This window comes from Nipponia nippon, unplaced genomic scaffold (genome assembly GCF_047370975.1).
Source record: "Nipponia nippon isolate SJK-2023a ecotype South Korea unplaced genomic scaffold, ASM4737097v1 scaffold_32, whole genome shotgun sequence".
NCBI classification, from domain to species: Eukaryota; Metazoa; Chordata; class Aves; order Pelecaniformes; family Threskiornithidae; genus Nipponia; species Nipponia nippon.
Window position 1 is genome coordinate 5,582,332 of NW_028262350.1, and position 16,356 is coordinate 5,598,687.

Below are 16,356 nucleotides of genomic sequence, written 5' to 3' on the forward strand. Positions count from 1 at the left end.
GTATTAGCACAAATGGAGCTGGAGACTACTCACTCCCTTCAGAAGCATGAATCAGATTCAGAAACAGCCTGGATCCGCGTTTTTGCTTCAGCAGTCACAACGCATTACTTCCAAGAAACCTGTTCCAGCTCTGGATGTCTACCACATCCCCGACAGCAGCAGCGTCCCAGAAACGCACGCCGCGGCCAACATACAGCAGTGCGGTCTATGCCCTGTTTTCTGGATAAAACACTACACCGGTTTAGAATCACTCATATTCTGTCGGCTTATTATGACAGTACCACAGCCTGGCTGCGCTACTGCAATCGCTGATATTTTAAACACCGAGCAGAGACCTCCTGCTACCAGTAGCATACACCCAACACAGGTGGAGTTTATTCTCTTCCGTTCACGCTGTTTTGAGGTTGTGAAATACTTTAAAAACAAGCTACACTTCATGCACAGACGTTAACAGCTGCCTGGGTTTATAGCATCCCTTAAAATTAATTTGCATGCTTAAATAACGTCCTGAGAGCACAATAGCACCACAGGGACTACTGCCATCAAGGTTTTAAATGTGCACCGAGTGTGAAAGACGAACAAGTTGAAATATCTGGATTTGAAAAGCCTATTTAAACATTAATTATTCAACAGAACCATGTTAGAAGCCCAAGAGCCTTTCAAAATTTTCCTATTTCACCCCTCCCCATAAGACTATCTGAACAAATAAATATAACACAAAAGAAATAATTTTAGAGAAGGTGCTTATCTCAGTATTTACAAACACTAATATTATTAGCTCTGCTTGAAGATCAGGAGAAGATTCTCAGCATCCACAGAACATCCTTTATTGTGTTCACCACTGCAGTGGGAAAGGCAGTTGCAAGATCCTTTCTGCTGCTCAGTCGCCTTTTAATTCCTTGCTGCCATTATCGGTTTATTTTCTCTCCGGGTAAGAACAAAAAGGTAATTGTATATCGGCACTTCTGAGGCAACTGCCAGAACGCTTGCACACAGAAAATCCCCTAAAGGATCATCTCAAGCCAGTGAAATAGTCAGGGTTGAAAGGAAAGTTATTGCTTTGTCATCGTTTGCACAGAATTACAGATTCCTGGGACAGGACACGAAAGAGCAGACTGCCGAGCCCGGGACCCGAGCAGGCAGGCGCTACGGGCCAGGCTTCAACCATTTACATGTAAACACAGTTAAAGGAGAGAGGGAACTGTAGTGTGATTTCTTCAGCTGCAAACAAGTTTATGGTGGTAACAGACATCAGCTGACTGCCTCCAACGAGATTTCCATGGAAACCCCATCCCTAAGGATGCTGCCGTGTTGACAGGGTGCTTTCGAAACGCTGCTAGCGAGCAGCACAGCTAACCGGCAGGCGAATTTCCGCTGCGTTCACCTTTACGTATCGGAAGGGCAATCCGTCTTCCCCCGTGAATGCACATCTTTCTAGCGGGACAGGCTCGATACACCGATATACATCACGACTGGTGTAATTATTATCCATCTGCTTCCCACATATCTTCCTATCGGTTCAAACAATCGTTCTTTCCCCGAAAGGACAGGAATCTCTGTATCGCTAACTGGCACTTACGCCGCCTCCCTGTGCGCTGTAACAGGGCTTCCACACAAGAAGGGCTCAGGCATGCGGAAAACCGAGCGTGAGCGTGCAAGGCAGCTCAAGAGGTGAGCGACAACGCGTATTCAAATCGCTAAGTAACAAAACATAAAACATAACTACGAAAAGGAAGAAACAACTGCATCATAGCATCAGCCATTTGCCAGAGCTCAATTTAAGAAATCCTGGCAAAAGAAATACAAATATTTCCTGTGCTGGGTATGAACCAAATACATTTCCAAACCCTCTCCTCGTCTCCCCTCCTCCTGCGGTGCGGAGAGGGGTCAGCAGTAAATCAAGAGGATCAGCGAGCGTGCCCTAGCACCGCCATGCAATCCCGGTGTGTACACGGAGATTTTCTACTGTTCCCCAGCACCACGGTGCAGGAAAAGCAGGTAAAAGGAGAGGCTGTGGCCAACAGAGCAGAAATTTATCAGTACAGCATTTACAGAAGATAGCTTCCATCCCATTTCCACTCGGGAATATGATTCTGACACCTGTTTGAGTCAGCGAAGGCTCTTTTGGACCCATCCCTCCTCTGCGAAGTATTCCAGGACCACCTGACACTTGCTCAGGTCAAGAAATCTGTTCAGTCAAGAAGCCTTGTGGTAGGTTGCTAAAGGGAATAATCGCAGATCTACAAATAAAACTGATTTGTATCTACAGAAATTTACGTGTTCTAAGGGCAAGAGACCTATATGCATAGACCACGAACTGTTTTGCTGCCAGAGGGAACGCAAAGCGGACAGCCAACATACAGCCTGCGCTACAGCACTCTGTATGAATGGATGCTCTATTTTAGACATCCATGTTTTGTGAAAAAACAATAATTGCTAACATTTCTAAGTAACAGGTATTCCATAGGCAACCTACAAATTGCACCCGACTTGCTCGCCTCCTTTAATTCATAAGGCATTAAGGATTTCAGAGGAAAACGTTCAGGCTACCACCACACTGACCTGGTCTCACGCTGTGACCTGAATGGAGAAGCTCCACCTTTAAACCCATCAGACACACAGGTAAAGCAGATGCTTTTCTAAAGCTGTGATAAATACAGATTTACCTGTAACTACTAAGGTAGTAAGTGAACTGAAGTGGCCTAGCCATTTTGTATAAGGTAAGAGTGCAGAAAACTAATAATGAGAAATTGTGATAGACAAAATCCCCCCTTGTCTACCTGAGTTCACCTTGATACTTCAAAAACACCCGCCCGTCTAGGAAAAACACTCTGCTCAGAGTCTCTGCGTATTTGAACAAGCCGGTTTGCACAAGCAGGAGTCAGCCATTTAGCAGCGTAATCTGCTGACAATTTCATTTTGCACAATTAAGAGGGAATGTCAGTAGAAGAGAACATCAGCTGAGGAAAACGACCTGCAGCTGCTAACTCCCTGGCAGTAACGCCTTTTCAGAACAAGAGGCACCGCCACGGAGACACCGCTTTGCTACAGCGAGTGTTCTCAGTAGGGCAAGCAACCGAGGCAGGCGAGCGCGTTGCGCCACGCACGCTGCGGCGGGCGGTCGGGGCACAGCTTCGGTGGATGGCCAGCAAGGAGGTTAGCAGAGGAGCTATACAACCAACGTTACGGCTGCAGCCTGAGCTAATCGTTCACTCCACGTTTGCAGATTAGATTTTACCACTACCCTAATCCCATCTCCGCTGTTTTAGCAATATGGGGCTGCCAGATATGTTATTTCTCCAGATGCAAACGACCCAACAAATTTGTGTACGACATTTCCAAGCAACCCAGCCAGGTTCTGGAGGTGTAAGATAACCGCAGCGCTGTTACCTCAGGCTGAGGAAAACAAACAAGCAGTTGAATCCACGCTCCAGGATGCTGAAGAGCTAAAACGAGGTTTTCCCCCATCCTCCTTCCTACCAGCGATAATCTGCTGCTTTGTCACTGGCAGCTAAACTCTGCTACCCCAAAGGCCAGATACCTCGCTATAATTCCAAATTTAGCTTTGATAAGATTTACATTAAACAGGAACACACATAAAAAAAATTCAAACCTGACACGAAGGATCAAACAAACCCCCAGAGACACAGAAATTGTGTCATCAGCTGCTGTGAAATGCTAACCCCCTTACGGGGCCAAGATCTTGCGGCGCACAGCAAATAAAAAACAAAATAGAAGAAGGAGCCGAAGAGAGTGTGATAAGCGGTTTGGTTTTTAGCTTTTATTTTATGCACTGAAATTAAAAGCTAACGTGATGCATCACTGTTGTAGATAACTGTACTACAACTGTTTTAAGGACATTAAATATATTAAAAATTGTAAACCAAGGTCTTTTTCCATTGTATGGATATGAAAACGGAGCTAAACAGCAGATGCACTGCCCATGACTAAGACAGCCCAAGATGAGATTCCCCTGCCCTTGTACTTACATTATAGAGGGGGATGGTCTTCATCACTTTGTACTGCTTCATGGGGTCCATCTTATAAAGGTGTCGATCAGTAATGAAGATTGCTCTGTCCTCCACCTTATTAAAGCGATTGACCTGTAAAGAAGCAAATTTTCAGTCCCACTAATCACCGCAAGAACATGCAGAATAAAACTTTGCAGCAGTAAATACGCAAAACTCACAGAGCAAATAGGCAAAACTCACATAGCTCTTAGACAGGTTTTCTCTGCAGATCTTGAAAGAGTGAAAAGGGAAGATGGACCCCGTAATCCCATTTTAGAAACAGAGAAATGCAGAGTCTCAGAGAAGCAGAGTTGTCCAGCAGGGCTGAGGCAAGCTGGGAAAGTCCACAGCCTCAATCAAATAAAGGCGAGATGCTTTCCTCTAGCAACACCCAACCTGCGCCCCTGTCCACTGGCAGACACCGAGCCCAAGGCAGATGGCTGTTGGTCCTACCTTATGTACGTGCCTTTGTCACCCCAAAAGCACGGGGCAGAATACCTGCCCCGCAGAGCCAAACGGGGCGTCACCAGTGTCCGTGACAGTCCAGACCTCAGGCATTTGAAAGCAGATGCTTTGGCCCATCCTAAACTGGAGCGGGTCCCATTTCCCTCTTTTAAAACATCTGTGCCCTGGACGTAGCTCAGCAACTTGCCCAAGAAGTGGAAAACCTGGACACCCACCCTTCCCCTGCCCATTAGGGGACGCGTTAGCTGAGTACGGGCACGCTCCACCGCTTTTGCTGAAGTTGTGCCATTCTGCAAGAAGGAAAAAGAGACTGCATGGGCCAGACGGAGCCCGGGAGAGCCAAGCCTGTATGCTGGGACCTGGGCAACCAGCTGGTGGGAGGAGGGCAAGGTTGCCTCTTGGCATGCAGAAGCCCTCAGGCGGCAGGCAGTATTGAACACCCCCTCGCCATTCCTAAGCAAGAAAGAGAGCAAGAACACAACCAGTCTGGTCTAAAGGCTCGCTGCCATCGAGAACAGCATCCTGTCGCCCCTTCCAGGAGGTCCGAACCCCGTGCCCGAGCCAGCTCTGGTGCCCATCAGTGCTCTCAATTCCCTAACCTGAGCAAAACCTGCCCTTAGCGAGGGAAGGGCACAAGGAGCATCAGAGCTGGGGCAAGGGGAGGAAGGTGAGGCTCCGGGTAGTGATAAACAGGGGAAGACACAGGACAGCTCTGCTCCGTGGCAGCAAGCTATGAGACCAGTTCAGCTGTGCCAGACCTGTACTGTACAGCAGATTCTTCTATAGATTTTTCTATTTTTCATCGCTCAACCCATATTTTAACTTGACTTTGTGTTCTGTTAAGGACATGGTATTCAAGGCAAGGACGTCTAAAGATCACTGGTGGGCTCAAGCTCCTCAAAAGAAATGCTTTGAACAGGAGCTCGCTGCCCAGCTACGCTGCCTGGGGCTATTCCGGCAACACGCTGAGCAGAGCTACAGCATCCAGCAAACTTCTAGACCAAACAAGAAAGCACCCAGAGGCACCTGTGCACCTCTGAGGTTAACTGACCACGGAGTGAGATTTGTTTGGTTTGGTTTTTGTTAAATGCTTGTACCGTTCTCAGGTTATTTTGAATCCGGACTCCGGTCTCCGGACTCCCACTCCGCTCCTGTGAGGTACTTACTACTAAGAAAATCACACTGCACTTCAAACAACTTTAATACTGGCTTCCAAAAAGAGGCAAAGGTGTTTTAATCTCCAAGTGACTGTACCCTCCGACAAAGGTAGCGTACAGAGATGGAGCTAAACTTCTCGAAGTACAGCAGAAGGAGAAGAGACAACGGGCAGAGGATGCAGGAGCAGAAAGTCCAACTGGACGTAAGGGGAAAAAAATCTCCCCCGGCGGGTGGCAGCCCTGGGACGGGGCTCAGCGAGGCCGTGTAAGCCTCATCCTCAGGGAATTTCGAGCCTCGGCTGACTGGGGGTCTGAGCAACCTCCCCAGCTCTGCGGCTAGCCCTGCTCGGAGCAGGAGGTGGGACCGCAGGCCTCCAGGGCTCCCTTCCCACCTAAACCATGCGGGATTTCATCAGCCCCTATGCGACCAAGAAAAGAGACTTCACGGGATCTGAAATATTCTGACAGTTTCTAGTTCAGCAAACACAGCTCAGTGTCGCCACTGGGAAACATTAATATCTTAATATCTTAATGTTGTCACTGGGCTCTACAGCTGTAAATTTAAGACCAATTATAGATACATGCCGTAATTCAGTGAAGAACCATTAGTTGCCTGCTGAGGCAAACACTGTATTATCACCTGTAATCTCCCTGGCAGTCAACAGCAGCAGAGATTATCTGTATATATATGTCCCAACCCTCACGGAATAATCTTAGGCATGCTCAAGAAGTTGGTTCACTTCAATTTGAACTCAAAATACTATCCACCTTGTTTGCATAACCAGGCACTCAGTGTATGGGGAAAATAAGCTCCGTCTTGTAATGTACTTATGTTTTTTGTGGGGATCAACCCTGAAACTTTTTTTTTTTTTTTTAAAATACCAATTCTGCGTAACAGCTCTGATAAGATAAAAATTAACTGATGGAAGATGGCAATATGGGAAGCCCTCGGCAAGCACAGTGGAGAACAGCCAAGCGCGCAGCCCCACAGCCCAGAATTGTGTTGCGCTTCATGCACCCGGTTTCCACGTAGCGACGGGAGCGCAGGTTATTTAAGCACCAGCCAACGATGCAAAGTAACAGACGCGGCCCGGCAGCAAGCCATGTACAGCGCATACATAGTCATATAATTTCTCTTAATTCTAGGTATTCTGGCATTCTGAATTCATGTCTATTTTTGGCCACCAAAGAGATCTCCAGCAACAGCATCCTTCCAGTACCTGACAAATTAAATCACCAAAACTGCTGTCAAATGCCACACAAGCACCTCTGGAAAATTATTGTCTGGAAAATTATTGTAAAAATATGCAACTGTTTATTAAAAATGTACTCATTCAAAGGATACAAGCTACTAAATGTTGTACCTTCACGGTAACATCTGATCGGGCAAGATCCAGGAAGACTGTAGACAATAAATCACTATTCCACACCTTATGGAATTAGTGTGATTGCTTACAAAAACAGAAGTGGGAGGATCACGTAATGGCAGGAAACAAAATTATATTTTCTCTGGAGAAGTGTTTTATACCCTGGGATCATGCCTTTATTCATATCTCCTTTCTAAACACAGATCATTTCAATTCCCCCCATCCCACCGCAATTCATCACAAATATTCTTCTAGGCTGCTGCTAACGTTAGGCTCCAGCAAGTGGGGTTTTCCCAGAGGAAACACGCGTCTCGCTAACATTACAATTAATTTGTCCAAGAAATACCACCCCAAAGGAGGACACCTGATGCCATCTAGACTTTCAGATGCCCCAAGAGGCTGGGTACTAAATAGCCACCAGGCAAGATGCAAAGTTTTGTCAAAAACAAGTGAGAAAGTAGGACACAAAGTAGAAAGTATTTTTCATTAAGGCAAAACCGGAGTCATCGGTGTATCACAGTCACGGAGGTATTTATTAATCAACTGAGGAGGGCAGACAAGGGTGAGACATGATGAGGCGTATGAACATAAATAGGATTTTCCTAGGTGCAGCCAGGAGACAACGGGAGAACTTCAATATTCTCAGTCAACAGGCAGCAGAGTGGCAAAGTTCAGAGCAGATAAAGGCAAAAAATGCAAATTGGAGAGCTCTATGACAGCTTTAAATTAACAGCACCAACTCAGAAAAAGTAACTGAAGATGATTTTAGACAGCTCTGGATAGATCTTGGCACAAACAGGCGAGGCAGCTGAAAACAAGCAAGGCATTAGCATGCGGTAAAGACTGGCATGGGGAATAATGTCCTGGGTGCCACGGTCTCCCATGGAATAGTGCGAAGCACTGGGACGGCGAATGTGGAGACTATAATGGTTCAGAGAACGTAAAGAAAATGATCGAGGGCCTGGAAAATCTCACAGGACGAGATGCTGAATAACTGGGATTATTTTAGGAAGCAGATGAATGGAAAAAAAAAAAAAATAAAGGCTCTGAAACACTGAATGGCCCAGAGAAAGTAGGTTAGGAGTGTCTGGTGCCTCGCGTTGAGCTGTTTGAGCAGAGGAGCACAGGCTCCTCAAACCGTAATTTGGCTGTGCAGCTTACAGCAAACCACGCTCCGTGTCCTGGGAGCTCAGGCAAAGGCTTCTGCAGTCTGCTGGGCTGTCATCTGCCCCACACAGACCTCAGACCTGATGCTGCGTGGCCACGGTTCCCAAACACGTCTTCTTGATTTATTGTAATTTTTTTTAAAGAGTCTGACAACACCACCTGTTCGCTGCCATGATCCTGCTTGTTGCTCCCGTCTCAACGTCCTCCCCGCGGTCCGTGCCCCCCTCCAGCGCGGAGCCCACGGTGGCAAAGGGAGCAGAGCTCCCCGAGCCGCGCGGCCAGAGCCACCCCACCGCAGGAGGTCCCGCAGCCGCCGCCCCGAGAGCAGGGACGGGAAGCACGCCCAGCTTTCGCAAGGCAATATAATATTGTAGGAGGTCTACAAGCGTGTTTTAAATTCCACTTCTTCCTTGTGGTTACCCACTGGTTTTAGGGTTCACGCTGAACAACAAATTCAGCTCAGCAGCTAAAGAGACGTACTGAAGGGGAAGTCCAGCAGCTTATCTTATGTGAGAAGCAAATTCTCGCTGCCCTGGAACTCGTCCTTTTCAGCTCTTTCCAAGCAATCGCTTTGCTTCAGGTGTCTCATGCATCTATGGCATATTTATGTAAATAATACATGCTGTGTTTTTAGAAGTAAACTGTCACATTGGGAAGCATGCACAGAAGAGAATCAGGCAAATGCCAGCACTGTTGCATATGCCACTATTCTTTTGATTTTGTAGGAGTAGAGACAGGCCTTATGTTCTCAGATACAGCGTATACCCTCCCGGAGAACAGCCCTTCCTAGCATTGTGTTCTCTGCACCTTCTGGGCACTTTTTATTTATATCTTCGTTGATCCAAATGTGAATCAGTCTTAATTTAGCTTCTGGACTAGCTTATGGGGAAAAATGAAAGTCTAGCCTATAGCAGAACAACCTTCAAATGAGCTTTTCAGGTCTCTGCCAGGGGCCTCTAGACAACGCAGGGCACCGGCCTTTGGAAGAGATGGTCCTCGCAAGGGAGCCTGGTGCCACAAATGACAAGGTAGAAAGTGCGAAGGAAAGCTTTATTCTAAAAAAAAGGAAAAAAAAAGCAACTGTTGTTTCCTAGGTGATACAACAAAACCTGGTGGTATGCGTGAAGTTTCTTCCCGAGGCAAAAAACTTGAAACTTCCCTTTGAAAAAATGAAGAGCCCCACAATTCTCAGAAAACATGTATTTTTCCATAGGCAGAAATGACCTGCTTCTACCCATACCTACTGCGAGAAAGCGAGCACGTGCACCTCCCGTCAGCGAGAATTCAAAGTTTCTTCAGAGACCTTCCACAAAAAGGTCTATAAAAGCTTCGGTCCAAACAGATTCACCCGTTATTATTCATCTCAAGCTGTTGAAATTAAGACCCCACGCACTCAAGCTAAAGAAAACTTTACCAGCAGTTATCAATACTTCAAGAGCAGTTCCCTGGCTGGTGAGAGTCGCTATTTCTTCACTAGAACGATGTCAATCATCAGCTAAAAAAAACCTGTCTCAAAGAATTTAACAGTTAGCAAATATCTTCCAGGTCATAAGATATATTCTACACATAAACTTTTTAAAATACATGAACTCCAGGCTTAGCTTGTGTCTATTCAAGTTGGCCGGTACTTATCCTTCTTGTTTCTTTTCTTTCCAAGGGAAGAAGTGTATTAGACTGCAATTACCTGAAAATTTTAAAGAGCAGACACCTAACATTGCTGTTGCCAGTCAAGAACTACGTCACACGTGGCGTGATGATTCGGTACCTTACCGAACGCCGCAAAGGCAGCCCGACGCTGCTCCAGAAGTAAAACATTCACCCCAACTCACCAAAGCGCGCTCTCCTTACCAGTACCGCCTTTCTGCCTAAGGCACCAGCCCTAACAGCGTATTTTTTGCTCAAGAATCCTCAGATAAGCTGAATCATGAAAATATACCACGAACGAAGTTGAGCAACCTTATTCTGTGGATTGATGCTTTGTTAAGGAGTGCTATTTAAGGGAAGCAAAGAAATCACCTGATAATTAATTACATTTTCATTTCTACAACTCACTCTTCAGTCCCCTGCTAAAGCTTCACGTGAACCAAATTTCAGCTGAGAAACAAACAGCAACAGCCAATTTGCAAACCCACCACAAACCAGGTTTAGCAGAAGAAATTTGACAAACCTCCCTGCGGTGAAAGTCGCTTCGTTTCAAATGCTCTGACCGCCACGAGAGCCCGCACGTGCAAATAACATTTGGTATTGCATGGGGGAGTTAAAGAAGGGCTAAAAGGAAGACACTTTATGATTTATTTTTTTTTTTTAAAAAGAAAAGGGAAGAAGGTAGCAATCAGAAGAAATTCCCCCCACCCCATAGCACTGAAGGCTGACCCTCAGGCCGCTGTTACTTTTTGGGTAAGAGGCAGAATGCTACAGCTTGCATTTCTGAGAAGAGAAACACCTTTCTTTTAAAAAGACAGCTTAGGATATAAATTGTTTTATGTGAAGAGTAAAAGGCGGCTAATGCTGTTTTTAGGGTAAAGACTGTTCTTGCAGTCAAAACAGGGAGCTGCTTACAGGCTCCACAACAGTTTTCACTGTTGCTTAGTCTGCAAATCCGATGTTCAAATTTAAGGCATAACGGATTACCTGAAGGAGCGCGTTGGTTGGAAAGCGAAACGGTAAATCTTGAAATGTCAAATCTTTGTCTTGTTAGCTTTCAAAGTTCAGGATTGTTTGTCTTCCCTCCTTTGTTCACCTTAGGCTTGCCTGGACATTTCTTGTCCATACAAGAAGGAAGACAAACGGTTCACTCAAAAAGACACCACATCCAAGCATGGATTTGAAAGGGGTCGTTTGCTTTTGAGTTTAAACATGGAGGTGTACTGAAATCGCCAGGCTTACACACATCATTAAAGACCCTACAAAGTTGCAGTCTTGTCCTCAACAGCAAGGCTGACATGATTTTATCCATTTGTCGGAGAAGAGGTGCTCCAATTTGCTTAAGACCATCGTTTTCCAAAAGGAGATGCTGCATTTTCACTAAATTTAGCTATATTTTTTCTGTCTAACACAGATCCTTAAGAATGAAGACCAGAAACAGCATTAACGCCCTCAAAGACTCGGGCGCAGCCGGGCTGTGGGTGAGCAGCAGCTCCCCCGCGCCGGCTGACCCATCGCCCATGGCTTTGGGCGCATTTCTCCGTCGGCAGCCGCAGGTCGCTCGTCTCAGCCCCGCTCTCTCTGCACGTACATATTCCACTGCCATGCTCATGTGTGCGCTTCCTTGACTGGTGACTTCAAAAGCCACGCAAAGGTATCCCTAACTAAGCAGGCAAGAGGAGGATTAAGCCTGACCTCTCTGATAGAAGAAAGCGACCAACAATTTAACCTTTAAAAAGATCAAAAAAGTTACAAGGTCATTTAAAAACCACAAGACTGCAAGTCTATAACCTCGCAGTCTCTGCAGTATTTTCCGATTTCAGCTGAGCTGCCTTTTTTAAGCACCCAGGGTAAGTTAAAGCTTTCTTCACCTCTGAAAGCACTGACAGTAACCTTGCAGGCTCAGGAAGAAATCCACGTTCGGATAGGTAACCCCTCTTCCATCTCCAGACTGCTCTTAGTACTGAAGTCCTGGGACACCAATGCAAAAAACCCCAGCAGAGAATGGATTTTTCCAGCAAGTAAACACAGTACCAGGATGTACAGAAACAAGGCCTGCTCCTATGCTCAAGGATTTCTTCATACACCATAAACAAAAAGGGACAGCTCAGACACCTGCCTAAAGGAAGGAGCTCTGCGCTTGCAATCACCGAACCGGGTAAGGTATGGATCTGTGTTTCAGAAATCTGCTTTCCCCCGTGCTTGCACAGGAGATTGTCCTTCAAAGCTGAATCGGGAGCAAGCGAGAGGAACACGAGGACTTCAAAGCTTAAAAGTTGCGTCACAGCGAGCAAATGAAACTCCTACACGGGTATACACACAATATACACCCTCCGCACCCCGAGTGATTCCTCTCACCGTCATTCCCATTCAAAACAACAATTCCTATAATCACATCTTTAAGAACTGAATATTGTATTTTTACAATTAATCTGGTTTAGCTAGAAACAGCGACAATCTGGAACGAGGTCATTAAATGAATTAGAAGAGGAATTATTTTGTTTTCAGCCTAAAGTGAAAAAAGCCAGGGGGAAATTCTCCTGTTTCTCCTTGTCCCTAACGGAGATCCCAGCCAAATTGCTGCAAGATTGCGAAGAGGAGGTTTGGATCCAGAATCACCCGATCCTCCTTTAATCCTAACAATATAAAGCAACATTCACTCAAACCGCTCATTCAACCAGCAAACCATGCGCTCAAAGAGAACGCGTTAAAAGCAACAGAATACTCCACTGAAATATTTTTGTTTGGAAAGCAATAAGAGATTTCTATTTTTATATACACAAATCACTGTTGAATAAATAATATAACTCACTACCACTAGCAAAGAAGTTTTGTTATAAAGTGAGATTTTATGCGGCAAAATGAATTTTGTTGTTACTGTTAAATATAATATTTGCAGAACCATAAACAATAATCATGCACATGTTCCACTTCTGGCAAGCGGAGACCAACTGCAATAGCACATTTTTAGAAATAAAAAGAATATACAGCTTCTTAAAAACACTTGAACATCAGCAGCCCCGGCCTGCCATTGAAATTGGTTTTATCTGTTGGCTTTGTAAAATTCAAAATATCCTCTCCCGACAGACATTTAAAACCAGCATCATTTAGATCATTATGAACTACCCATAAAAAATTATGCAAGCACATTTTTCTAATTCGTTTTTAAACCTTCCAACCAATTTAACAAAAAAACCATTCTGCTATGAAAAAAGTCAGACCCAAACCAGTTACACAGAATCCAGTCAATTCATTCACGCCTCCGACGTGAAGAGGCCACAGAAGCCACTCACACCAAGCACCCCTTGGTGCGACAGCTTGAGTTACGTATCCATCAAAAAATCACCGATACTGAAACAGGACGGCTTGAACCGCCCTCTGTTAAAGCATCTCCAGGATTGTCTCCTCGCCCTCGGCTTCCCAAGATTGCACCTCGACCGCAAGAGGTTTCCCCCCCCCAGCCCGTGTGTCTGCAGAGCACGCACACGCCGGTTACCTTGCGGACGTGACAGGAGAAGAGAACGTTCATGTACTTGTCTTTCCGTTTCAGCTCATTGGCAACGGGGATGAAAGAGCCCGTGGTCTGAGGGTTATCTGGTTTCTGAAAGAGCAAAGACAGGCACATAACTCTTCTTGCTTACTGAAGAAAGTAATTGCATTACGTCACGGCAGGCCAGAGAGGACGGCAGCTGCACCACCTCATCCGAAGGCTTCCTCCAGTCTCTGCCTCGTTGAAGAGCGGCAGAGCATCTGGAGTTTTAAATGCTTTCTGAAAAAAAAGCCTTAACAAAACAAAATGCTTAAAGGAAGGATGGAGTAAAAGGAAGCAACGCAACTTGCCTAGAGAGAATTTCTTTGTTCCTTTTCATTTTATGCTATTTCTTAACATCCCATTATATCTAGAATTTTAGTTTTACATTGACTTTTTCCTAGCTTTGGCCATTTGAAGAGCCAGCCGATGGCACTACTCATTATCTTTTAATGCTGCTTGCCATGCTTAAGCTAGGCCTAGTATTCAGGAAAATCACTCCTAGTGCAGTAGAAGTCAAAGACTCTGAAACTGTATAAGCCCATTTACAGAGGAAATTTCAAAGCACTTCTCCCCCCCAAGAAACCAACAGTCACTTTTTCAAATTTCTGCCCTTTCAGCATCCTAAGCCCCAGCCCTTGCAGTGATCACTTCCCTCGTACTCACCAGTGCGATGTAATTTCCCTCCCAAGCTCTTTGTAGGCCAATATCAGCTCTGTGACCCTTCAGCACTTCCATGGCAGCAACCTTGGCCCTCAGCTGAGGTAGGACTTCTGGTGGGACGCTCCGGATGAGTTCACCTGCTCTCCACCTGCCGCGAAACACCTGAATCAGTTCCACACTCTGCACCACGCACTAGGAAGAGTACTTCTGCCAGATCAGCACGACAAGGACACCCCTAGACTATAAGTGGCAGGGGAAAAAGAAGTCCTTCCACTGCGTGCATAAAGCTGGAAACGTCAGTTATCATTTTAAAGTCACATATCATCTCTGACTCCTAACAGGTTTGGCTGGTATACTCCCCGTCCCGTTCCCAGAAGCCAACTACTGGCACATCTGTTTGCAATAAAGTTTTTGCAAGCCCATTTTTTGGCTTGTTTACAACATCATTCTCCTTTAATAGCTAAATTTGGCCCTACAACTGAAACCTAACCAACTGTAACATGAAGCAGGGCAGGGTAGCCCATCCATTACTGCACACCACACTCCAGCCTTCAGCAGCAACACCAGGTCTCCAAGATTAATGCTATGAAAAGTCTTTTAGCAACTAAAATTTTGTAGTTATGATAATTGAGCTTATTCAGAAAGCAGGACTCTCTACTCAGATAGGTTGTGGATGGCTTTCAAGAGACAGCTGGGGAAAAAACCAAGGCTGACTTGATCTAGTGCTGGTGGTAATCCCCCTTCAAGCAGATGGCTGGACTGGAGATCTCTAGAGGCCCTATCCAGCCAACATTTCCTTGTGCAGTCATTTTTCAAATTGGAATTGTAACTTCTTTGTCTACAACTTACCAGAGAAAAAGTCACTGGCTTTTAGATATTAGGAGGTTGTAATAAAGGTATAAAACACCTCTTCTGCACACAGAATATGGGTAGATGGCAGAACATTGCTTATTCTATTGCAGAAAAGCGAACGAAATGGAAAAAGTGGCTCCCCCCAGTCTAACAGCAGCTGCTCTTTTCTTTTGAAACCAACCAGAAAGGGGCCAAGGAAGGAAATACAACGTCCATCCTGATTAACTCTTTGAAACAGAATAATTATTTGCCTGGTCAAGGGTACCGAAAGGCACGAACATCTTCACCTATGATGTCCAGTTAATGTTCTTCAGTCATTTTTCCAGCTTTTATGGAACAAGCAGTAGCTGTTCACTCTTCTAGGTTAGACTGAAAAGACAAGAGGTTTTCTTTGTACCTATGGTAAATGGTCTGGAGTGCCTCTTCAAATCGGCGCAGCACTTTCGGTGGAGTGGGCCATTGGATGTGCTTGCCATAATCCTTCATTAGCCTCACATTGTGAAAGCGCCGGGCAACCTCATGGATGTAGGCCTTCACTTTGTAGCGGCGGTAATACTTGAGTATCGTGAGGGCAGCCTTTGTCCTCTTATAGCGAAGGCGAGCCAAAGTGCCCCTCCAAACCTAAAAGTCAGTGGAAAAGACAGTTTTAGCAATAAAAAGCAGGATGTTTTTTTCCTGTACTCCTTCTATACTGCTCAAATCCATAAAAATATTAGTTTTACTTTAAAGGAAGTGACTTCTCTGTGCCAATCAAATACAATTAAAACATCACTGAAAAAAAACAGTGTTTACCAGTTTTACCAATTTTAACACTGATTAAAAAAAAATTGCTTTGAAAATAGCTTGGGGAATATCTATTCAGGCCATGTGCTGAAAAGCAAGTAAATATGCCATACAAATGATATCCTCCCAACTTGCCGGACGGGAGGCCAGCTCCGCCAGCACCACAGGCGGGAGACACGCCATGTTCTGGACTTCTCCTTCTGACAGCCCGTGCGAAGAGGCACTCTGGGACCGAGCGCGGGAAGACTGCCTGCAGTGCCGACGTGACGGCACAGTGCTACCAGCTCCTAGCTCGAAGACCCGCTGCGCGACGAGGCACGGCATCGCTCGGCCAGGCTGGGCAGGCTGTGCTGTTTCTATCCTGTAACCAGAGAAATGCCTATTCACCTGAGCGCTCTCAAGCTGACGTGCACATCCCCGAGGGATTCGTCAACGGCTGTACTTTCCCTCTAATATAATCCACCAAGATGAAGATTGTATTCTTGTTTCCTTGTAGAATTAAACTGGAAGGATAATGAGTCTCCTGCATACAAAGAGTTCTTCACTGCTCGCTATGGGCCCTACTGGAGAGTTTATTTCCCTCTTGAGAAACATCCCATAGCACTGTTGATGCATATCAAGCCTTCTATTTACAGAAGAATTAATTAATTACCTGAGGCAATTTCCAACATGATACTCACTTTATGAAGCTGATGTCAAAGGTTCTCTTGACAGCTTTA

General features: G+C 45.5%; 1 protein-coding gene across 3 annotated transcripts in view; it reads right to left on the reverse strand.

Moving 5' to 3' along the window:
* MYO1D (myosin ID) overlaps nucleotides 1-16,356 on the reverse strand; it is a 161,888-nt gene that overhangs the window by 62,365 nt on the left and 83,167 nt on the right. For all 3 annotated transcript variants that reach the window (XM_087770098.1, XM_087770099.1, XM_087770100.1), the window contains exons 17-20: nucleotides 15,252-15,475; nucleotides 14,006-14,150; nucleotides 13,307-13,411; nucleotides 3,990-4,103 (exon numbers count right to left, since the gene is read on the reverse strand). In XM_087770098.1, the coding sequence (XP_087626224.1) occupies nucleotides 3,990-4,103; nucleotides 13,307-13,411; nucleotides 14,006-14,150; nucleotides 15,252-15,475 (588 nt within the window). The remainder of the gene's footprint in view (nucleotides 1-3,989; nucleotides 4,104-13,306; nucleotides 13,412-14,005; nucleotides 14,151-15,251; nucleotides 15,476-16,356) is intronic.